Raw genomic sequence first — 24,446 nt, forward strand, 5'->3', positions numbered from 1 at the left:
ACTCGCTAGAAAGCCCCTTGGTCAGTATTATAGTGCACAGGGTTCCACTATGCAGGGTCCATCACCGAAGGCTGCATTACAGGCAAAACCCAAAGGATTCTTCTCTTTATCCAGTGAGGCTCAGGTACCATCTATTTTACACAGCTTTCCGAATGGATCTGATTAAAGTCCCTGATTCTACAAGGGAATCGTTCTGGACCTTCAGGTATGCTCCAAGAGCACATGCAACATTTCAGTGACCATCCATCTTACAGACACTGTAGGTGGGGTTATATAGGGGAGGACTTCCTCTCTGATTGGTCAGCCAGTGTCCATTCACCCATAAGTGGAATATAACCCACATAGTCATTATTATAGCCTGCTCTGTGTCCCATGTTGTACAATAATGAAATAGACTTCACTGTGCTTCTAGGCATTGATAAAGACTTTGACATTTTGTTTTTTGTATCCATCTCCTGACTTGTGCCTGTCAACAACTTAATCTCAGGGATCTTTTGACAGTGCCTTGAAACCCATAGTTGATTGTTTGATTCAGTTGCACTACCAGGGACTTAAATGCTCCAGGAAAGCGCTTTTCATGCTGAGCTAATGAAATGACCACAGCTGAAAGTCAAACAGCTTTGTGTGCCATTCAGAAGGTGATTAGCTACACCTGACTGAGTTATTCTGTTTTTGAGTTTAAATTTTTTTTCCTGACATGTTGGTGTTCTTTCTCTTGGATGTTATAAGTTTCACTGAGTAAATACAGCTGGATAAAACAAACTGTGCCTGTCTTCATTTCAAGCTGCAAAGCAACAAAATGTGATTATTTTAAAGGGGGGCAATAAGAGAGAAGAGGAGAGAAGAGAGGAAAGTGAAAAGAGAAAAAAAAAAGAAGAGAGAAGAAAAAAGAAAAGAAAGGAAGAGCATTGGTCCTCCCGGTCTAAATCCTGGGCCTCAAGATGTCCTGGTGTCTGGGGGCTTGAAGATATGCAATCCAGGGATTTCACACCTTCTCAAACCTAGCTTGCTGGTCCCTAACAATCCAAGATACTTCAAGTTTGACCAAGGTAACGTTAGTCACAGGTGATTTCCATGCTCCCGCTATGGTTATTTTAGTGGCTGAGAAGATAAAGAAAATTAGGGTTCGAAGATGTCTCATCCGAAATGTCTGAACAACGCTGTTTTTGCGCTTTTGGGGATATTTCATCCTGTTGCCGAGTAGACAAGAATATACAGATTCAAAATTATTTGATCTTTGGGCAAGACCACCAGACATGGTAAATATCGCCTTCCTGCCAACATTCTTGGAAGTGGAGAGATGAGGTACCAGGGTAGAGCTTTGCTAGCCTTGCCGGAACAAGGTACCATTGGGATAGTACCTTGTAGTTCGTCTCTACTAGAGTCGTGTAGAGTATTCCTTTGTGTACTATAGTTAACCACTGTATCCACTTCTCCTCCGCCATCGTCTCCCCCAAGTCTGACTCCCATGACGTTTGATAGGATGGCTTGTTATATTGACTATTAAATAGAGCATATAACTCAGATATTCCCCCCCTGGGGGAATCAGTATCTGGAACTGGGTCCTACTGGTTATATCTACCTGCCCCTTGCTCAGAGTCTGCAAATAGTGATTAATTTGGCACAGGTGAAAGGTTTCTGTAGGGGCATCTGCAATGTTTCTAAAAAAAAAATAAGATGACTGTCTAATTCCTTTATGGTCTAGAAAGTGTGCTATACTATAGAGACCCTTGTTGACCTGTAATAAATTTTCGTGTAGCAGAAATTCTGGCAACAATGTAGACTGTACAATTGTCTGACAGTAACCAAAGAGGACACCTATTGCTGGAGAAACATTTCTCATACAGAAGTAGGCCAATAATGGACATTATTATTATTCAGGATTTATATAGCGCCAACAGTTTACGCAGCGCTTTACTACACAAGGGCAGTAATTCCTACTATATTAAATTTCATTGTAATTGTACTAAGAGGGCCCTGAACGTTAGAGCTTACAATCTAAGAGGGAGGGTCAAGAGATACAAAAAGGTAATAACTGTGGGGGATGAGCTGATGGAGAAAATAAAAGTACAGTTGTTGGGTGGGGAAATGGTAGGCCTCTCTGAAGAGAGTGATTTTCAGGGATGATCTTAAAAGTGGACAGAGTAGGAGACAGTCGGACAGACTGGGGTAGGGCGTTCCAGAGGATGGAAGAGGCTCCAGAGCAGTCCTGGAGGCAAGCAAGGGAGGAGGTGACAAGTGAGCTAGAGAAAATAGGTCTTAGGAGAAACAAAGAGCACAATTAGGTTGGTATTTTGAGACTAGGTTAGTGATGTAGCTGGAAGCAGAGTTGTGGATGGCTTTGTAAGTTGTTAGTATTTTAGATTTCATTTTTTGGGAGAGCAGAAGAGAGTGGAGGGATGGGAAGAGAGGGGTAGCAGACACTGAGCGGTTGGTAAGGTGAATGAGTCTGGTAGCAGCATTCATGATGGACTTAAGGGAGGATAGGCTATGTAAAGGTAAGCCAATGAGGAGGGAATTGCCGTAGTCAAGGCGAGAGAGGACCAGGGAGTGATCTAGAAGCTTTGTGGTGTCATTGGTTAGGAAGGGGCGTATTTTGGGAGTTTGAGGCAAGCTGCTTTGGACATTGATTTGATGTGGAGCCAAAAGGATAGTTCAGGATTACACCCAGCACCTTGGCATGGGGGGACAGGTTGATAGTTGAGCTGTTGATCTTGACAAAGAAGTCAGGGGAAGGGGCACGTGGGGGAGGAATTATTAATATTTGAATTAAAGTTTGCATTTGGGGTTGTGTGGTAATAGTGGCAAGTCATCTGATATCCCCGCACCAACCAGAAACTTATCTGAAGATTATCCTCAAAGGTAAAAGAACAAACGCAAGCAGACTTACTTTGTCTGATGGCTCTTCTGTATATTCTATGATTCCAACAGACCTTCTGTTAATCTTACTCTTCACAGACTAGAAAAAGAAAAATATTGTTTCTATTTAAAAATTCATGCTGAAAGCAGTTACCAGGAGAGCAACACCCGTCTGTCTGTTAGAATAGCACTTAAACTAAATAATAGATTAAAAACGTTTGAAATATTGTGGACAGCATCAATCAGCAAAGCCATTAACCTGATCAAAAAGTTGTGGGCTTCTTCACATACATTCGTTCTCTTCAATGGCACCCTAGTGCAATACAGCAACACACAGTAATGAACTACCATATGTTGAAGTGGGCTGCATCAGAAAAAGGCGCAGGTGAATTTTTTTTTTCTGTTTGTTCTGGTGCGTTGGCAATTAAGTAAAAAATAATGGACAGTTCTAAATAAACAAGCAGTAACATGCACCTGTGTTAATGCAATGCACTGAACATAAAAGGTGTGAAGAGACACTAAGTTTAGCCACTACATAATGTTCACCATTGTGTTAAAATCAATCTGCATATAGAGTTAATAAATTCATGGACCCCACTGACCACTAATCTTGCAAGACATGTGGTATCCCACTAACTACTAATATTAGGGAACATGTTTTACATCATTGACCACTTGTATTGAGGGATACATTGTACCCTACTGACCAATGCTGGGAAGGATTGTACCCCAATGATCATCATTATGATAAATATTCATGGAAATGTTGTACCCTACTGACCACTAATATTGGGGGATAGGTTGTACCCCATTGACCACCCGTGCTAGAAATGATTGTACCCTAATGATCACCAACACTGGGGAGGCATGTACCCCTCAAACTACCAATGCTGGGGAGGATTGCACCCCACTGACTACCAATGCTGGAAAGGATTGCACCCCACTGACCACCAATGCGGGAAAGGATTGCACCCCACTGACCACCAATGCAGGAAAGGATTGCACCCCACTGACCACCAATGCGGGAAAGGAATGCACCCCACTGTCTACCAACGGTTTGGGGAATGGATAATTTCTCCCCACCAATTGCACCAGGCCACGGTTCCAGCAAAGGCAGGGCATCAATTTTCCAAGCAGTGATCGGGCAAAGGGGGGGAGTGGCTTTTTTTTTCCTTCCACTGACCAGCAACTGTGGCCATTGCTTGCCTTTACTGAGACAAGCACCAGGTCATTTTTTAAAGATTTTTTTTTTAAGTCACTGGCCAACAAAGCACGGTCATTTTATCCCTCCACTAACCAACAGTTGGGCAGGTTTTCACTCTACTCCCAAATTCCAGGACCTATAGTCCCTTTACTCACTGTTGCCAGGGTTTTTCCCCCTCTGCACCTCAACAGCAACACATTTTTTCCCCCTTTATGCTCTGACACCTGGGCATTTATTCACTATAATCACCAACACTGAGATTTTTTTTTCCCCCCTACAGATCAGACAACAGGTTATTTTTTTCCTCTGAATCACCAACACAAGTGTATTCTTTCATCCCTTGTGCATCAATTTTTCCTCCCATTAAGCAGCAATGAAAGGGACCCTATGTTACATGCTTATTGACAGTTACCCACTACAGTATATGCTGTGTTTTACGTTACATACTCTTGACCCAGTGAAAAGTAGACCTTATGGTGCCACTCCAAGCTACGTATGGAAGGAAAAGGATCACCCCACCGGCAAGTGAGAAGAGGGGAGCATGAGTCTGAGCGATTCCAGTGTCAGCCAATACAAATGAAAGGATGGATGCTGCTCAACCGATCCCAGGAGTGCAATGTTGAGGAATGGCTTCAGCCGCTGTACTGGAAAAGCCCTCTGATGCATTTTGCCCTACCCACCAGGGCTTGGTCACAAAGGTCAGAGGAAACGTGTCAAAGGGCATGTCCAGTACGGCGGCTGAGGCTATTCCTCAACTTCGGACTCCTGGGGTTGGCTAAGCAGTGTCCATCCTTTCACTTATATTGGCTTATACTCCAGACCCATGCACTCTAAATGGTATGTTTTCATTAAATAGTTCTGACTCCTGCAGGATGCAGCTATTCAGTTCTGACCACTGTACTACATACGGGATGCTGTATATTATATACTTCTGAACCTTGCACTGCAAATACTATGTTATGTGTTCCATACATTGACCACAGTACTTTGTTGGCTATGCCATATATTACATACTTATTACCAAGCGTTTTTATGGTTTTAGCAGTTGATGGTTGGTAAATAGTCTACAGCAGTTTTAATTTGCTGTGCCTGGCAACATTGACATTTTTTCTTTTCAGCCAGGCGATTGTTTTGTGGTTATTAAGCTTGATAATTGATTCCAAAAAGGTAAATGGTATAACCACTGCCACTTTAAAGACAATTAAGCTACACTCATTTTTGCTATGGCTTCTCCACCCAGCATGCACCACTTTCGCAAATTCCATATTTGGAGGTATGAGATAGAGATAGAAAAAAAAGTTTCCCTACGAACTTCCATTGTGCACCTGTTACACACACAAGTGCCAAATAAAAGGCCACAAAACTGCTATTTGCCAGTAAAGCGACTCTTTCAGTATATAAAAGTATGCCTCAAAAGATTACATCCCCAGGTGAGGTTTGCTGCGACTGAATTTCAGGAGAGCCAAAGTCATTGGTCTGCTGCAGCATTTAGATTCCTACTGGCTTCCAGATCATTACAGGACTCAGTGGTGACACAGATGTCAGCAAAAGAGTGTTCCATTACTCCCTAGGACAATCATACAGAATCCAAAACAATTGTGAAGGGGGGGAGGGGTTGGCTGGATAAAGTATGTTACCACATATGCATCCTTCTCTTCTGTTGATATATATCTGCACCCCTTACCTTCAGCTGCCACAATTCCCTTCTGTCATATAGTTATAATAGAACTAGTAGTGGTTAAACACCAATACTTTGTGAATGGATATCTCAGAGTTAACAAATAGGGAAACAATTCACAAAGCTATTTTCTCTTGTTTGGGTGTTGAGTAATAAGCCTCATGGTTTCCATGTCTTCCAAAATATTTGTGCTTCACTGAAGATTCTTGTTAATTTCTCATTAACCAGGTTTTGTTTCAGTTAGGCTAATTAGTATATGTCTAGAGACTGTCTATTCAGTTTTAAGAAAAATTAACCCAATCAGTTTTGTAAAGTTCAAACATGGGCAAAAAATAGTCTTACAAATATCATACTAACTCCTATATATTATTAGATATTCCAACATAAAAGTCACTCCTCAACACATCGGGGGCCCCTCCTACATAATAAATAGCGGCTTTAAAGGGGAAAAAAAACTGAATTCACCTTACTCATAGATTATGTACTGCAGTATGGCAGTTTGAAATGTCACAAACCTTCCAGAGGGATGCGGAGAATGCCAAATATCCCAAATCTCACAAGAAGACTCTACAGCACAGTGCAGAAGCATGTTCTCATATTTGCCATGGCTGGCTTATTCCTGAAAAGATTAGTTGCTCAGCTAATATGGCTCAAACACTTTGAGTTACAGACCTAACACTGGTATGCAAAAAATAAAATCAGCATGACTTATCTGCACATTAGCTCCAGGTTAGTGACAAAGCAAAAGGAACAAGGTATCAGCCTAGCAAACTAGCATTCCCAGGAGGGAAGCCGCTATAATGTCCTTTATTTCAGGTTTGCTTTAAGACAAAACTGTTTCATCTCCAATGCCGTATACAGTATATTACACTCATGAATACAGCGTTCCTAATGCACCTTTCGACATTCATTTATATTGAAAACAGAAAGCTTACCTGAACCCTCAAGTAAACTTTAGGTATTTCACCAGCTTTTTTGCTTCCAAAACATCTTTGCAGTACTAGCAGATCCTAATCTCCAGAACAGATCCACCACATGAGGGTGGCATCTACATTCAGGCAAAGGCGCTTACTGGCTGCTCAAAGGCAGATAATGGGTGCTGATTCTACAACCTGAAATACCGATTAACTGGTACTTGATGAAAGCCAGAAGATCTTAAAAGGGAAGTATAAAAGAGCTGTTTGGATCAGTTTAGCTTTGGGAGCAACAGATGGGAAGTGTTCGTGTCATGGATAAAGTAGAAGAGGATTTTGGTCCATTGCAAGTTAGATAGCTCTCTGTTGGAAAATATATACTAGTTCCTTAGTCACTTGATGTGCAGTGATGTGAAACAAGAACTTTATTGCCCTGCAGTTAGCAACCAAATTGTGAGTCCCACAAGCAGCAGTCTCACTTAAGGTGGTAAGCTAAATGACAGACTACCTTTTCAAAGTATGCTAAAAAGTTTACCTGTTGTGAATGTTGCAAGTTTAATATGAAAAAAAAATGTGAATGTATAAATTCGATATCAAACACTTTTATAACTCATTTACTGCAAAAGATACTAGTTTTAAAATACAAAATTCTGTAGTGGGTGCTTCCAACTTTGACATTTCAAAGGTTTGAGAATGAAGGCGGTGGCCATAGGCAGCACAGTTCTAAAAATGTAACAACTGCTGGCACTTTTCCCTTACTGAATGCAATCCTAGTCATCACATACTCACATCAGTTCTGTCTCCACGTCTCAAAATAACATTGCTGAATGTTTGGGGCAGCTCAGAAGATTCTGTACTGACCAGATCCTTCTGAAAAAAAGAGAAAAAATACTATCAGAAAGCAATGCTCAAACTCATCAGTTATTTTTGGACTTGTGCTATTTTTTTTTTTTACACAATTCATGCTAGCTTGTTACAGACTTGAATTTTTAAACACTTTATGATTGCATTATATACACATTGCTTTAATATGCAACTTCTGCCCTTTGTTTTGGGCTAAGGTGGCCCAAACTATTTATATTACATTACTATGTGGCCACTGTGTGCATTGTATCATACTGTTGTAACATCAGCTACATACAATATACATGGATGTGTTCTAGAAGCAGTACAGGCAACTTCCTGTCAGCTGCTGGAACAAAACTGAATGGGCATGAATGCTTCTCGGCCATTCAGGAGAAGCCTTGTAATTAATCAATGAATGCAAGTCTTCCTCTGATTGGCTAATATGGAGAGATGTGCAGATAACATCACAATGTAGAAAAACGTCATCCCTAATGCCTCCACCCAAATCTCTTATAGGTGTTTCACGTAAATAGATCATTTTTTATCATATTCCTTCTTAGTGCTGTTGGAAGACAAAGGGGCACAGTTCAACACAAAACTGATAAAGTATTTCTGCAAAGAATTTAATGTGCTTGTACCTCCGAACGAAAGGACAGAAATGGTATGAGTGAACGCTGTGGCTTGTTTTCTGAAAAACAAACAATGTTATGTGGATAAATTAGAATAACCAAGCACTGTTTCTGCAATAAGGCTTTATCACAAATGATGTCCATGTGTTACCTGCTGTAACCTTTGACTTTGCTTCCTCACGCAGTTTCTCTAGTTCTGCTTTCAGCTTCTTGTTTTCTTCTTCTGCCTCCTGTAGCTTTCTATTTTAATTATGAAAATAGAGTCATAAAACATGGCAGGCAAACTTACTTTATTATTCTTCATTATTCTTCATGTCTAATGCACTCATATGGCAGCATACTGCCAAGACAAAAGACATCTGATTGTTAAACATAGTCATAAAAGATCATTAAATGCAGTGTTCTAGGAAAATACAATGGAATGACTTATAGATGAATCCAGAATATCACTCAAGAAAGGGGAACCATTATATAACTTGATGTAGACAAGCAATATACACTTCAGACAACTCACCTATCTGTTTCAAGGTTCTCAGATTTGAATTTGTTCAACTCTTCCTGAACAGTCTGCTTGGCTCGGATCTCTGCCTCAAGGGCAGACTGGAGTTCTAAACGTCCTGAAGCCTCTAATTTCTGCAGTCTGCGTGCTTTCCACTGGCTTTCCTACAATGGAAGACAATGCAAAAATAAAATGGTCTCCACTGGGACTGTGGTGTAAAAATCCTAGAGGTCAGCAACGGATGTCATTGGTGCATTCATCATGGAAAGATATGTAACAACATTTGTATTTTGCAAATCCACAAGAAGGTTATATATACAGTGGGGCAAAAAAGTATTTAGTCAGCCACCAATTGTGCAAGTTCTCCCACTTAAAAAGATGAGAGAGACCTGTAATTGGCATCATAGGTAGACCTCAACTATGAGACAAAATGAGAAAAAAAATCCAGACAATCACATTGGCTGATTTGGAAATAATTTATTTGCAAATTATGGTGGAAAATAAGTATTTGGTCAATATCAAAAGTTCATCTCAATACTTTGTTATATATCCTTTGTTGGCAATGACAGAGGTCAAACGTTTCCTGTAAGTCTTCACAAGGTTGGCACACACTGTTGCTGGTATGTTGGCCCATTCCTCCATGCAGATCTCCTCTAGAGCAGTGATGTCTTGGGGCTGTCGCTGGGCAACACAGACTTTCAATTCCCTCCAAAGGTTTTCTATGGGGTTGAGATCTGGAGACTGGCTAGGCCACTCCAGGACCTTGAAATGCTTCTTACGAAGCCACTCCTTCGTTGCCCGGGCGGTATGTTTGGGATCATTGTCATGTTGGAAGACCCAGCCACATTTCATCTTCAATGCCCTTGCTGATGGAAGGAGGTTTGCACTGAAAATCTCACGATACATGGCTCCATTCATTCTGTCCTGTACATGGATCAGTCGTCCTGGTCCCTTTGTGGAGAAACAGCCCCAAAGCATGATGTTGCCACCCCCATGCTTTACAGTAGGTATGGTGTTCTTTGGATGCAACTCAGCATTCTCTCTCCTCCAAACATGACGGGTTGTGTGTCTACCAAACAGTTCTATTTTGGTTTCATCTGACCAGATGATATTCTCCCAATCCTCTTCTGGATCATCCAAATGCTCTCTAGCAAACTTCAGAGGGGCCCTGACATGTACTGGCTTAAGCAGGGGGACACGTCTGGCACTGCAGGATCTGAGGCCCTGGCGGCGCAGTGTGTTACTGATGGTAGCCTTTGTTACATTGGTCCCAGCTCTCTGCAGGTCATTCACTAGGTCCCCCCGTGTGGTCTTGGGATCTTTGCTCACCGTTCTTGTGATCATTTTGACCCCACGGGGTGAGATCTTGCATGGAGCCCCAGATCGAGGGAGATTATCAGTGGTCTTGTATGTCTTCCATTTTCTATATATTGCTCCCACAGTTGATTTGTTCACACCAAGCTTCTTGCCTATTGCAGATTCAGTCTTCCCAGCCTGGTGCAGGTCTACAATTTTGTTTCTGGTGTCCTTCGACAGCTCTTTGGTCTTCACCATAGTGGAGTTTGGAGTGTGACTGTTTGAGGTTGTGGACAGGTGTCTTTTATACTGATAACAAGTTCAAACAGGTGCCATTGATACAGGTAATGAGTGCAGAACAGAGGAGCCTCTTAAAGAAGAAGGTACAGGCCTGTGAGAGCCAGAAATCTTGCTTGTTTGTAGGTGACCAAATACTTATTTTCCACCATAATTTGCAAATAAATTCTTTCCAAATCAGCCAATGTGATTGTCTGGATTATTTTTCTCATTTTGTCTCTCATAGTTGAGGTCTACCTATGATGCCAATTACAGGCCTTGCTCATCTTTTTAAGTGGGAGAACGTGCACAATTGGTGGCTGACTAAATACTTTTTTGCCCCACTGTACAGTGCATCCATAAAGTATTCACAGCGCTTAACGTTTGCCACATTTTGTTATGTTACAGCCTTATTCCAAAATGGAATAAATTCATTTTTTTCCCTCAACATTCTACAAACAAAACCCCATAATGACAACGTGAAAGAAGGTAATTTTGAAATCTTTGTAATTTATTAAAAATAAAATAAAAAAAAAAAAAAACACATGTACATAGGTATTCACAGCCTTTGCGCAATAGTTTGTTGAAGCACCTTTAGCACCAATTACAGCCTCAAGTCGTTTTGAGTATGATGCTACAAGCTTGGCACACCTATTTTTGGGCAATTTCTCCCATTCTTCTTTGTAGTACCTCTCAAGCTCCAACAGGTTGGATGGGGAGTGTGGGTGCACGGCCATTTTCAGATCTCTCCAGAGATGTTTAATCGGGTTCACTCCAGGACATTCACAGAGTTGGCCCGTAGCCACTTCTTTGTTATGTGGGCTGTGTGCTTATGGTTGTTGTCCTGTTGAAAGATAAACCGTTGCCCCAGTCTAAGATCCAGGGCGCTCTGGAACAAGGTTTCATCAAGGATGTCTCTGTACATTGCTGCATTTATCTTTCCTTCGATCCGGACTAGTCTCCCAGTTCCTGCCGCTAAAAAACATCCCCACAGCATGATGCTGCCACCACCATGCTTCACTGTAGGGATGGTATTGGCCAGGTGGTGAGCGGTGCCTGGTTTCCTCCAAACATGACGCTTGGCATTCAGGCCAAAGAATTCAATCTTTGTTTCATCAGACCAGAGAGTTTTGTTTATCATGGTCCGAGAGTCCCTCAGGTGCCTTTTAGAAAACTCCAGGCGGGTTGCCATTTGCCTTTTACGGAGGAGTGGCTTCCGTCTGGCCACTCTACCATACAGGCCCGACTGGTGGAGGGCTGCACAGATGGTTGTTCTTCTGGAAGGTTCTCCTCTCTCCACAGAGAAGCGCTTGAGCTCTTTCAGAGTGACCATCGGGTGCTTGGTTACCTCCCTGGCTAAGGCCCTTCTCCCTTGATCGCTCATTTTGTCCGGGTGGACCACTCTGGGAAGATTCCTGGTGGTTCCAAACTTCTTCCATTTATGGATGATGGAGGCCACTGTCCTCATTGGGACCTTCAATTCTGCAAAATATTTTCTGTACCCTTCCCCAGATCTGTGCCTTGATACAATGCTGTCGCGGAGGTCTACGGACAATTCCTTGGACTTCATGGCTTGGTTTGTGCTCTGACATGCACTGTTAACTGTGGGACCTTATATAGACAGGTTTATGACTTTCCTAATCATGTCCAATCAACTGAATTTCCCACAGGTGGACTCCAATCACGTTGTGGAAACATCTCAAGGATGATCAGTGGGACAGGATGCACCAGAGCTCCATTTTGAGTGTCATTGCAAAGGCTGTGACTACTTATGCACATGTGGTTTTTTTCATTTTTTATTTTTAATAACTTGCAAAGATTTCAAAACAAACTTCTTTCATGTTGAGATTATGGGGTATTGTTTGTAGAATGTTGAGGAAAAAAATTAATTGAATCCATTTTGGAATAAGGCTGTAACATAACAAAATGTGGCAAAAGTTAAGCGCTGTGAATACTTTCTGGATGCACTGTATATACCTGCTGATTTAGGGTTTCTATTTCTTAGTTAAAAAGCTTATATTCTGCTGTACACAATCGCTGCATAAAGTAGCTCGTTTTGTTTGAAGGGATGGCTAAAAAGCTGCTCTCTGATCTCTCTGGATCTGCACAACAGCCCTATGCCGACAATTTAGTTTCTCAGTGTTAAACTACATGCCACATATACATATACTTACATAACCCCTAAATACCCCCATAAGACCAGAGTTTCACTAAATCCTCTTAATCCCTCTTCTGAAACACTAATATTTTTTCATGGCAGTTTAAAAATAATTTCTGCTAAATCGCTAATTCTCCCATGCCTATAATACCAGAAACAAAATGGGAAACTGATGGGCCTACAAAACCCTTATGGAATGCTAAAAACTGAACGTAAATGTGTCTATCACCAAACATATCTAACCTTAAAAGATTAGGATTTTTAAAATTTTATTTTTCTTGAAAAATAAAAAAAAAATTAAAAAGTTGCATCTTACCCCTGTCTTGCTGGATGGCGTTTGATTTCCGGAACTCTTCAATGCCTCAAGCTCTTCAGTCATTTTGACAGATAAAGCCTGTAGATATATACGAGACTGCTTCTCATCATTCACCCTAAAAAATTAGACACAGTGGTCAATATTGTGTAGTGAACTCTGTAGAACAATGCCAAAACACAAGCAAATGGATCTTTCTGAATAAGTAAAATCAGAACCCTGATAGGACAATGTGTGCTTTACAGTTCAGGGCCTCCGTTCTTTCTCCAGGAGTAATTTCAGCCAAGGGGGTAGAGGGGTATTTTCACATCCCTGCAGGCAAGCTATGGCAATGCAGCCTGGAAAGCAGGGAACGTACAGTTTTTTTTTTTCCTTAATGTTTTCTTAAAGTTTTATACCATGAAAAGAATAACTGGATGACACAAGAGCAGTCCACAGAGCCTAAGATACACCAAGACTATAAATAAAAAAAAAAGATTTAATGGAATGAACATGGCTGTATTATCTTAAGTCTCCTCTGCATACCTCCCAACCCCTCACCTCTTCACCTCATCAGAGAATGCTTTGTATTCATTGAAAAAAAATACAAAGTGTTCTGTGAATGGTCGCAGTGCCCAGCTTGTGGTTTTCTGTGGTCACGTTGAAGAAGGGCAGCCAATTGACATTGGATTTGAAACACTGCTGCTATCACTGTAGTAGTAGTGACTGCTACAGTGATTTACAGCTTTTACAGATATCAATCAGGTATGCAATAACCATACTTACAATGGATCAATGTAACTATGCAATAAAATTCATGACTAAACAGCTTTAGGTCACCAGCAGAAGTTACAACTTCCAACATGCATTTACTGCAGCAGGGGCAAATGGGATTATTATCAAAGTTGCTGCAGGTACAGTGGGGCAAAATAGTATTTAGTCAGCCACCAATTGTGCAAGTTCTCCCACTTAAAAAGATGAGAGAGGTCTGTAATTGGCATCATAGGTAGACCTCAACTATGAGAGACAAAATGAGAAAAAAAAATCCAGACAATCACATTGGCTGATTTGGAAAGAATTATGAAGAAGAATGGCACCTGTTTGAACTTGTTATCAGTATAAAAGACACCTGTCCAACACCTTAAACAGTCACACTCTGTTCGGTAGAGTAGCAGAATGTATTTTGGGGTGTAATTCCACATATACCCATGGCTTGTGTGAGCAATATATCATTTAATTGACAACTTTGTGTAAAAAAAATATATATATATATGTTTTTGTCATTTTCCAAAAACTTGTGGAAAAAAAATAAATCTTCAATGGACTCAATATGCCTCTCAGCAGACAGCTTTGGGTGTCTACTTTCTGAAAAGGGGTCATGTGGGGGTATTTGTACTGTCCTGGTATTTTAGCACCTAAAGAAATGTGACAAGCAGTCCGAAAGTAAAAGCTGTGTAAATTCCATTATCTATACCATAGTTTGTAAATGCTATAACTTTCACACAAAGCAATCAATGTACACTTATTGGGATTTTTTTTTACCAAAAACATGTAGCAGAATACATTTTAGCCTAAATTTATGATGAACTTTGAGTTTACTATATATGCTTTATAGGCAAATGTAAAAAATATAATTTTTCAAAATTTTCGGTCTTTTTTTGTTTAAAGCGCAAAAAATAAAAAAGCGCACAGGTGATCAAATGCCACCAAAAGGAAGCTCTATTTGTGTAAAAAAAAAGATGTAATTTTGTTTGGGTACAGCACTGCATGACTGCGCAATTACCAGTTGAAATAGTGCAGTGCCGAATGACCCATAGTGCAATGGAAGAGGAAGGTAGGAAAGGAAGGAAGAGGAAGGTAGGAAAGGAAGGAAGAGGAAGGTAGGAAAGGAAGGAAGAGGAAGGTAGGAAAGGAAGGAAGAGGAAGGTAGGAAAGGAAGGAAGAGAAAGGTAGGAAAGGAAGAGAAAGGTAGGAAAGGAAGAGGAAGAAGGGAAGGAAGAGGAAGAAGGGAAGGAAGAGGAAGAAGGGAAGGAAGGAGGTAGGAAGGAGGTAGGGAGGTAGGAAGGGGGGAGAAAGGTAGGGGGGGAGGAAGGAAGGAGGCAGGGGGGAGGAAGGAGGCAGGGGGGAGGAAGGAAGGAGGCAGGGGGTGGGAAGGAAGGAGGCAGGGGGTGGGAAGGAAGGAGGGAAGTGGAAGGAAGGTCAGACTCACATGGCTCTGTCATCACATGGCTACCAGCTGCTCTGTATAATATTTCCTGCCCACACATCTTCTGAGAAGCAGCACAGACTAGAGTGTGGGTGGGCAAAGGGGGAGGCAGAGCAGTGCGGAGGATAGGTGGAGGGGCTGGGGACTGAGGAGCAGACAGGAAGTGGGGGGGGGGGGGGCCTGGAAAGGAACTGAAGGATCAGGAATGATCAGTGCAGCGGTGGGGGCACGTACAAGCAGCGATCTCCCTTTCACTGAAAGCCATACAGGGAGATCACTGCCTGTAACTTCCCCCACCGCTGCCCCTCCCACACAATCCTAGTCCCTACACTGCTCGCCCCAACGTAATTTCCGTTCCCACAATGCGAGTGTGCGAATGGAAATTTTGAGGGCTGTATTATAGGTATATATTTTAAACTAAAAGAGAAAAATACCCTGTCAGAAATCGTGAAATGTTGGCATTGATCTTTAAAATATGACTGATCATACCAAGGATTACCCAAATGGCCCTGATCAAAATTTCATATACCATGGAATGTTTGGCACTGGTACAGACACACAAGGTGACACACAGGTTAAAATGGCAATTTTTAAATTGCAATTACTGTCTGCGTATAAATGGTCAATGAGTTTGTTAGCTCTCATGTGGATTCACTGAGCAGGCTAGCTATTGAGCCATGTGGATCAGGAAAGAACTGTGAATAGACCTGCGTAACAAGATTATGGAAATTTATAAAGATGGAAAGGATATAAAAAGATATCCAAATCCTTCAATATTGCCATCCAGTACTATTTAATCACTTATTAAGAAGAGGAAAATTCAGGGATCTCTTGATACCAAGCCAAGAACAGGTAGACCAGGAAAGATTGCAGCCACAACTTTCAAAAGAAGTTTTCGGGATACAAAGAAAAACCCATAGGTAACCTCAGGAGAAGGAGCACTATATAACGATGCTCAAAAAAAAAAATGAGCTGCAAGGTCAAGTTGACAACACTTTGACACACCTCACCAGGCTATTTTGTGACTTGTGCAGTAAAGGCTTCTTTCTGGCAAAAATGAGCTACAGGTACAGCTCAGTTTTGTTCAAGTATCGTCGTATTGCACTCCTTCAAAACAACCACACCGTCTTTTTTCCAGAGGTTGCCTGTAGGTTTTCCTTTGTCAAAACTGCTTACCACTGAAGAATGTCTGTGATTTGGGCCTCCCAGTTGGCCAAAGTTTCTTTCTTGTCTTCCAATAACTGTATTTCTTCCTCCAGTTTTCTTTGAGAGGCAGCCATTCTTTCTGATGTTGCAGTAATCTGCAAAGCAAAAAAATGCTAGTTAATCTTACAGCATGCGAGTAACAATCTTAAAGATAAAGAGGTGGACAGTGTGGGGCCTAGATCCCAATATCTGTTCTTGATATGTCAAAAGGAATATCAGGGCCACGAAAGAAAAAAATAGAGAAGTGGCCCCATGGGATTGTCACCCCTAACACCCATTTGTTTTTTATATACATTTTACTCTTAAAGGGCTGTGATGTGATGATTGTTAAGTGCATGTCTCTCTATGGTTGCTTTGCTGGTTCTGTTCTGTGTTTCAGGTAATGCTGCCTGCTGTTGATAGGAAGATTTACCTCAGCTGCTGAGCACTGGATTGGTAACAAATCTTTAGACGGGAAACATCTAGCCAGTGAGTGTACCCTTTCACTTATATCACCTCCTGTAACTAGGGGGAAGTCAGCATTTACCTCGGTCAGCTGGATTCACCTCTTGATTCTCCTCAGCCTTCTGTCTGGATCTTTTGACCTGCTCTACCACCCTCCCTCCCCTTTGTTATTTTTCCCTTGTTGCAGTCCACCTACATGTGGAGTAATGTCGCCCACTTTGTGGGTGGATAGTGGTTGGTACGCTGTTATTTGGTTGGCATAAGATATTACTGCTTGAGTCTTGGTGACAAAGCATGTTGGTCTGTTATTGGTTAACAGTTCTGTTTGATATGGAAGACCCATCTTTATAAGGTAATGTTGCCCACTTGGTGGGTGGACAGTGGTTGGTAAACGGTTATTTGGTTGGAATAAGATATTGCAGCTTGGAGTCTTAGTGACTAAGCAAGTTGGTCTGTTAATGGTTAACTGTTAGCAGTTCTGTTTGTTGATAAAGGTTAAAGTTCATTTCATAATTAAAACAGATTTAAAACCAATAACGGGGCTGCAGCCTAAATGTTTCCACAATACTTGTGTATTTATTTTATTGTTTAGGTATTTTTTATGGTATGATGGGTGTTAATGGGGTGTACAATCCCCTGCGATATACATTGCACTGAAGATTTCAGTTGTCTGTGAGCAATGGCAATAAGCAATGGCAAGTTAAAAGTAGGGGTCTGGGAAACATTAGACCTTGAAAAATTGGATATTTTAGATAGAAATGGACAGTACTAACAGGAAAAAATATATAAAAACTAAACAAAAGCCATTCCAAGGTCTCACCCTCTGCAAATCTTCCTTGAGTTTTCTGTTCTCTTCCTTCAGTTGACTCTTCTCCCGTTCATTTGTCTTCTTGATTTCCTGAAGTTCCTCCTCTTTTGCTCTTGCACTGATTCAAATGCAAAATAAACAAACTAATATTGCCTATAAAAATTACATTTTATCCCATCAACAGGAAATAAGCAGAAATCAGGTACAGTAAGCAGGAGCGTATGATAAGAGTAGGCCAGTACCACATACCTGGAGTGGGAAACATTTCACAAAGTCAGACTAAAATGAGCATGGACCTAGCATAGATATGCATGAATGCTGCCATTCTGGACTCTTTAAGATGTCTTTCAGTCATCTCTGCTTTAGATATCTGATGACAAGCAGCCCTATGCCTTGCTTACTGAGTAGTGAGACTCCATCCATTTAGTGTGGGTTGAATAGGGCGAAAAGGAGTGAAGTGGGGAAAGTTATAACCTGCTTAAAGTTCTGATTGAGGTCTGTGTCCCTATTTGGGACATTGCCCATCACTTTCCTCATTGCTATACTCCAGCTGTAGTGATATCCCGTCTGTAGTAGTGACTGGAGAAAGTAGGTTGGAAGAAATTTACATGTGTGTGCATACAGGCTTATTATAAGCAGCGAATGTGACATTCACCAAAAACATTCACTGGTTATGAATCATTCCTTTACTCTATTTGGTCACATAGGAGAGTAAGCATTAGTGGTGCATACTGGGCAAGTGGCTGGGTCAGTAGAGTGCTTGGCTTTAGGGAGCAGTTAATTTTAGTGTTAGAGCCACATAGTTTGGAAGGGTGTTATTACATTGTTAATAAACTAATGCTATTGGAATACTCCAGTCTCCACTTAAAAATTCACATATCTCACATACTGTTGGCTGCATATGGGAACAAACGTATGATATTTTGCAAGTTTATTTGCCACATAGTGGGTTTCCAATTTTTGTGCAGATGCTCAGGCTTGTTTTTTTTGATACATTCACCAGGAAGATTCACAAGCAGTGAATTTTGGTAAAAGCCACATTCATTGCTTTAAAAATATGCCCCATAACTCCTGGTCAACGTGAACAACTTAACTCCCCAATAACTGTATTGGAAATTCAACAAGCTATTAAATACTCAGTAAACAAATAAACCCCAGGTCTAGATGGATATCCCGCCACTTTTTTATACTCCTATCCATGAAAATATCCCCTGTGCCAACAGATCTCTAAGTGTATTCTCATCCATAACACCTAGTAAGCTCGAAAGAGCAGGGCCCTCGATCCCCTCATGTTTTGCATTGTATTGGTATTGTTCTGTCACATGTTCTGTCCCCCTTTGTAATGTACAGCGCTGAGCGAACTATTGGCGCTTTATAAATACTGTATAATAATAATAATAATAATAACACTCCATATCCCAAATTTAATAAAGCCTATACCCCATTCATATTGAAACAAGGGGAAAAACAGGAGTACATTTAATCCTACCCCCTAATCTTGTTACTTAACCCAGATTACAAGATATTAGCAAAAAACATGGCAGACTGCATTCAAACCCCTATTTTCACACTATTCAATCCCTCATCAACTGGGCTTCATAATAAACACTTTACTTTGGGCATAAAAACTGCCACTGCAGCGACAGTCAAAGAGAAGCTAAATTCTTCTCTCTCAATGATGCTTTGATCCTTGATGCTAAAAAAGGCCTTTACAATAGAATAGTCCCTATAAAGCAAATATTCTCATGCAGGGCTTTTATGACTATTCCCCTTCTTTATCAAATATGTCTGTCTATCACAACTCCCATGCAAAGCTGATTAATAATAAAATCTCATCCACAATATCCATGTTGATGCCCCAGAATGGCAATCCCCTTTCTCTCATTCTTTTAAACCTAGTAATCAACCCACGTTTCAGATTTCTAAAGCACCAACTAACCTTTTTCAAGGCTTAACTATATCACAAAACCATCAAAATGACAGCCTTTACAGGTGATCTCCTGTTATGCATTTCTTGCCCTAAATCTTCTCTACCAAACATATTATCCCTTAATCATTTAGTTTGATTTCTGGTTACACTATCAGTTTTGACAAATCCAAAGCACTTTACCTAACCAACCCACCAAACCACCATGGAATAATCGTTACCCCTTTATTTGGTGCAAAGACAAAAATTACTTATCTCAGAGTATCTATTCCCAAAAACCCTCATAACTTGTACAAAACCCACCACTAAATTATTGTGCTCCCTTAAAACTCTGCTTACTACCTGGTCGCATTTCAATATATTCTACATGGGCAGGATTAGTTCAATAAAAATGGTATCATTCCCTATACTATTTTACACTATGCAGGTCCTCCCTATTTAGCTTAAACATTCTAATCTTAAATATATCTATAGGATGTTCAGAGAATTTGCCTGGGGCATTTGAAGAGCAATCAAAGGTCTGCATATTTTAGAACAATCCCCAGTAATGGAAGACTTAAATTTTCCAGATCTCGCACTGTACAGCTTGGCTTCTCTCACTAGATATGCAAGTGACTGGTTTTACAGCACTTCAGTGTATATGGATACAGAACTGGGATTAGAACATGTTAACTTGCATCAACCTAACATACACCTTCCATATCCATAAAGGCCTTTTGCATCAACATGGTATACACGGTGACTGTAAATAATCTCCTATATACTACTGGGCTTCATAATTCCTAACAAAGATTCATAACTCATAACATAAAAAAATACAAAAAAAAAAGCTTCCTGGTGCCAAATTCTGTAGATGAAAAAGAAGAAGCCAAATGCACAGGCAAAACACGTTGAACTTATTTTGATAAATGCATGTTGTTACTATGTGCTTAGTGGTAATTTTCTTTTTAATACACATGAGGGGGGCATTGTGCTCAACTATGACTTGCTTTGCTCATCTCCTCTTTTGAGGAGCATGTTTGTACTATGGGTCCTATCATGGATATATGACTCCTATGTCAATAAATGGTTATATGTATCTTAATGTGTGGTCTCTTACTGTGCCCAAAGAATCCAATGTCTTTGCCGTACCTAGCAATTCGTTTTCATACTCATAACATGTTAAATAGACATATATCCCTTTAACCACTTTTTGTGGAAAAAAAAAAAAAAAACAGTCCCTCCAGAATTCACAGTACTTCTCACCCTCAAACACAATCAAGAAGGACACTGCTAAATCAAATTCCTAGAAAACACAGAGAAAAACACAAGCAACGAAAATCCTCAAAAAAGTAGCCATGGAGAAATATCCACACTTCTCTAAAAACCCATTTCTTTTCATCAAAGCAAATTCTTACATTAACTTCATCGTTAAAAAAACACCCACCAAAAGACTGGGAAAACCCACTGGACACACTTCTGGGGTTACCCTAACCCAGATAAACAAAATAGTCTCAAGTTTACACAATTTCCTCTGCCAATCTCTGGACTGTGCGTACTTGTGTGAAATTCCTGGTGTTCCTGCCAGTCCCTCTGCTTTCCTATCAAACACTGACCACACTAGGCATGAGAGCTCTGCGTGGTCAGTTCTCTAGCTGTGCTGGAAATGCAGTGTGCACTCCTAGAATGATCAGGCTTGGGCTGACATGCCCCCCTCCCTTACACAGCTATTCACTGGGAAGACCAGTGTGCTGCGGTTTCTGCACGCCTCCATGTGGCTAAGAACAGAGAGAATATGATCACTTGAAGAAAAAAAAAAAGGGGGGGGTAGAATGTTTTTAGGTCTATACACAAATGTTTTACATTTCATTTCTATTTTAAATTGTATGGGTGGTTTTACAAGGTGAGGGCTTACATATACTTTATCTCCAGAGTGGGCATTTTTGGATTCATTGACATGCCTGGAGTCAAAATCTCCAAAGGTTGCAAAAAACTGCCCACTATTATACCTCTTGTGGCAAAGAAAGGCCTCATCCATGAATAGATTTACCCTGACCCTCCTATTTCATGGTTTATAGAAAAGCCATCATAGATATTCCGTATGGAATGGGTAGACACAGCTAAAATGACTATTGTTCATTGTTTCCTTCTCGGCCAACTGTTGCAGACATCCTTAATGTTGAATGCATTCTAGTTTAATACAAATAAAAGTAAAATAAAAAAATAATTGCCTCAGGGATATAAAGCTGAGAGAAGTTCTAACCTTTTTCCACTCCAAGATATAGGCAAAAACCAGATATTGTAGTTAGAAAAAAAGCCAGCAAAGAGAAGAACACAATTTCACATGGTACCAGACTGATTGCTAAGAGGAACAAGTCTACTTTTCTTCTGCTTTTAAAATACTCAAATTGCTTACTCAGGTGAAGAGAGGACAGAAGTAAAACCACTACCTGTCATGTCTGTTTTTTCCAATGGCCTCCTGCATTCCCTCCATCTCATGTTTTAGTGATATCAGTTCTGTCTCCTTCTCTCCTAGTTCTCTACGGAGCACTTTTGTCTCATTGGCATGATCAGCCTCCCGACGTACAAACTCTTCTCGCAACTGGCAAAGGTCACTCTCCAATTGTTGACCCCTCCTTTCAAGTTCCAGTCTCAGCTGGGTCATCTCAGAAACATGAATTGAGCCACTGATGACAGGAGAAGCAACAGCCTGCTGTGTCTGCACAGGGACAGGCAAATGGTTACAAACATAGCTGATGTAGATATGAGGCATAAAGAATTGTTCATTCAAAACGGAAGAGATGTTACAGAAGAGATCAGAACCACAAGCTCATTACCTTTACTCTTTCCAAATCTTCTAGAGCCTGAGTCTCACTCCTCTCTCGCAGTTTCCTCTGCCTCTCCACTTCTATGGACAAATCTTCTGCTAATGATTCGGCCTAGTAAAAAAAAAACAAAACACTTTTGGCTATGTCAAAAAAAGGAGGAGGTGGTGCCCAATGCTTTCACTAAGTTGAAGAAAACTCATGGTAAAGTGCCATAATTTAATAAGCATAGTTCCTAGGTACCATCATATAACTCAGTAAGTGCCAATATAATTCTCAAATCACTGCTGATCAAACAACTTTTAAGTAATTTCCTACTTTGGTCCTAATTTAGTTTTGATGTAAGAAAACCTTTTAAACAGCTCTTCAAATTTTTTTTTATGAGGACATGCCCAACCACTTAGGCTCACATCACTCACCTCTCTTCTACTAGCTTCAGCTTTCTGCAAGTCTTTTCTTAATGTCCTCACTTTCTCTGCTGCTGCTTCTGCCTCATCTTCCTTTTCATGCAGCCTGCGAGACAGACGACCATTTTGGGAACTCTGCCCTTCACACTTCTCATCCAATGCACGCAGTTCCTCCTGGAGCCTTCTCTGTTTCTCCAGAGTCGCCCTAAGTTCTTCTCCTTGAGATTTCAGCTGCTCCAACATTTGAGAGAGGTCCTAAGTAGAAAGAGCAAGATCACAAGTAGGGTGGAAGCCTTATCTCAAATGAATTAGATGAATTTAACCACTTCCTGTCCGGACACTTTTACCCCCTTCCTGTCCAGGGCAATTTTCAGCTTTCAGCGCTATCACACTTTGAATGACAATTGGGCGGTCATGCAACACTGCACCCATATGAATTTTTTACCATTTTTTTGAGACAGATAAAGCTTTATTTTGGTGGTATTTATTCACCGCTGGGATTTTAATTTTGTTTGCTATGTAAATGAAAATGTCCAAAAATTTTGAAAAAAAGTGTATACAATTTTGCAAATAAATAATCTTTCATCATAAACCTTGGCCAAAATGTATTCCATTATATTTTTAGTAAAAAAAAAAAAAAAAATAAGCCAAATTAGTTTATAACCAAAAATTATAATTTAACACATTTTTTTTTTACATTTGTATTTTATTTCTTTATATTATTTATATTTTTTTTTTTACATACTGTCACCCTAGCAGTACAGTTTCACCATGATGACACTGTACTACTTGTGGGGGGTGATGAAGATTTTTTTTTTTTTTTTTTTTTTTTTTTTTTTTACAGTGATTGCTTTTATACCCATATAGGATATAAAAGCAATAATTTCTCTCTCTCTCTGTCTGCATTCTTGCAGCCATTGAGAAATACTGAGTGAGCTGTGATTGGTCACAGCTTGTCACATGGTACAAGGCTGTTGTGAATAGCCTTGTACCATGTGATCGCTGTGATCATTCACAGATTTCAAATGTAGTAAGCAATGATGTCACAAGCAATGATGTCACCGGATCGCGTCCTGCGTGCTCCGAGGAAGCGCGCACAACTAGAAAATGCGGGTGCAATTTATGAACGGCAACCCGCCCCTAGAGTGACACCATCCTGCCATTTAAAAACAGTAGGCGGACGGCAAGTGGTTAAAGGAAGCCTGTCATGAGAAATACATGAAGGCTTCTATTATTGACCAATCATTTTGCAGATACCATTTGCTTGGCTGTCCTGCTTTTGTTTGTGGCGTGCAAAGCTCTTCCATGTGCACATCCCTTCCATTATAAATTGGGGTGACTGCTATTTTTGTATAGTTTGCTCACTTGAATTGGCATAGGGACACATTGGACGCCTTCAGTTGCCATTGTGCTCTTGCTGTGTTTCTAATGTGTCCCTGGGCCTTTATATTGGACATTTTCCCCCTTTCACTAAGATCACAGCAGTATACAGATCTGCTTGTGTATATGAAATCTTACATTCATTAAACATTTTTTGTTTTTATGTACAAATACTATTTTCCACTTCCTGGTTTCTTAAGGCACTGGTGATGTCACACTAGCCTCTCAGCTGCATCCTGAGAACTTCCTGTTACATGTTCCAGAAGGCACATCCAGAGTTCTAGGGCGAGTTCCAGGAAGTAAAAGGGAGATGGATTCATCTACCCTTTGTAAAAATGCCAATCATGTGAGAATAATGGGGAGGAAATAATATGTACCTGTTTGTAGATTGACATTTCTAAACATTTTTAAAAGGTGCCTTTCTTGTAATTTTCAGAAGGGGGATGCTTCTCTTTGAGGACTGGGCTGCTTTCATGTATCGGTTGCTACACGTGCTCCAATATGGAGACTCTAAAATATAGGAGTTAGGACTGCACTTTACAGAGGAGCCTTGACGAGCCGTCCACATATTGTGAGAGAAAGAAGTACTGAAGCCAAACAACTAGAATTTAGG

The 24,446-nt window shown here is 40.6% G+C and overlaps 1 protein-coding gene across 1 annotated transcript in view; it reads right to left on the minus strand.

Annotated features, from left to right (window-relative positions):
- The window catches only part of CDC42BPG (CDC42 binding protein kinase gamma), a 188,035-nt gene that overhangs the window by 46,817 nt on the left and 116,772 nt on the right, over positions 1-24,446 (minus strand). Inside the window, exons 13-23 of the mRNA XM_089653608.1 lie at positions 22,466-22,708; positions 22,059-22,160; positions 21,672-21,940; positions 17,328-17,433; positions 16,034-16,158; positions 12,676-12,790; positions 8,645-8,793; positions 8,282-8,370; positions 8,140-8,189; positions 7,445-7,525; positions 2,891-2,959 (exon numbers count right to left, since the gene is read on the minus strand). Of these exons, the coding sequence (XP_089509734.1) occupies positions 2,891-2,959; positions 7,445-7,525; positions 8,140-8,189; positions 8,282-8,370; positions 8,645-8,793; positions 12,676-12,790; positions 16,034-16,158; positions 17,328-17,433; positions 21,672-21,940; positions 22,059-22,160; positions 22,466-22,708 (1,398 nt within the window). The remainder of the gene's footprint in view (positions 1-2,890; positions 2,960-7,444; positions 7,526-8,139; positions 8,190-8,281; positions 8,371-8,644; positions 8,794-12,675; positions 12,791-16,033; positions 16,159-17,327; positions 17,434-21,671; positions 21,941-22,058; positions 22,161-22,465; positions 22,709-24,446) is intronic.

Source organism: Staurois parvus, unplaced genomic scaffold (genome assembly GCF_062004578.1).
Source record: "Staurois parvus isolate SC_StPar_1 unplaced genomic scaffold, SC_StPar_1.0 ptg000715l, whole genome shotgun sequence".
Lineage (NCBI taxonomy): Eukaryota > Metazoa > Chordata > Amphibia > Anura > Ranidae > Staurois > Staurois parvus.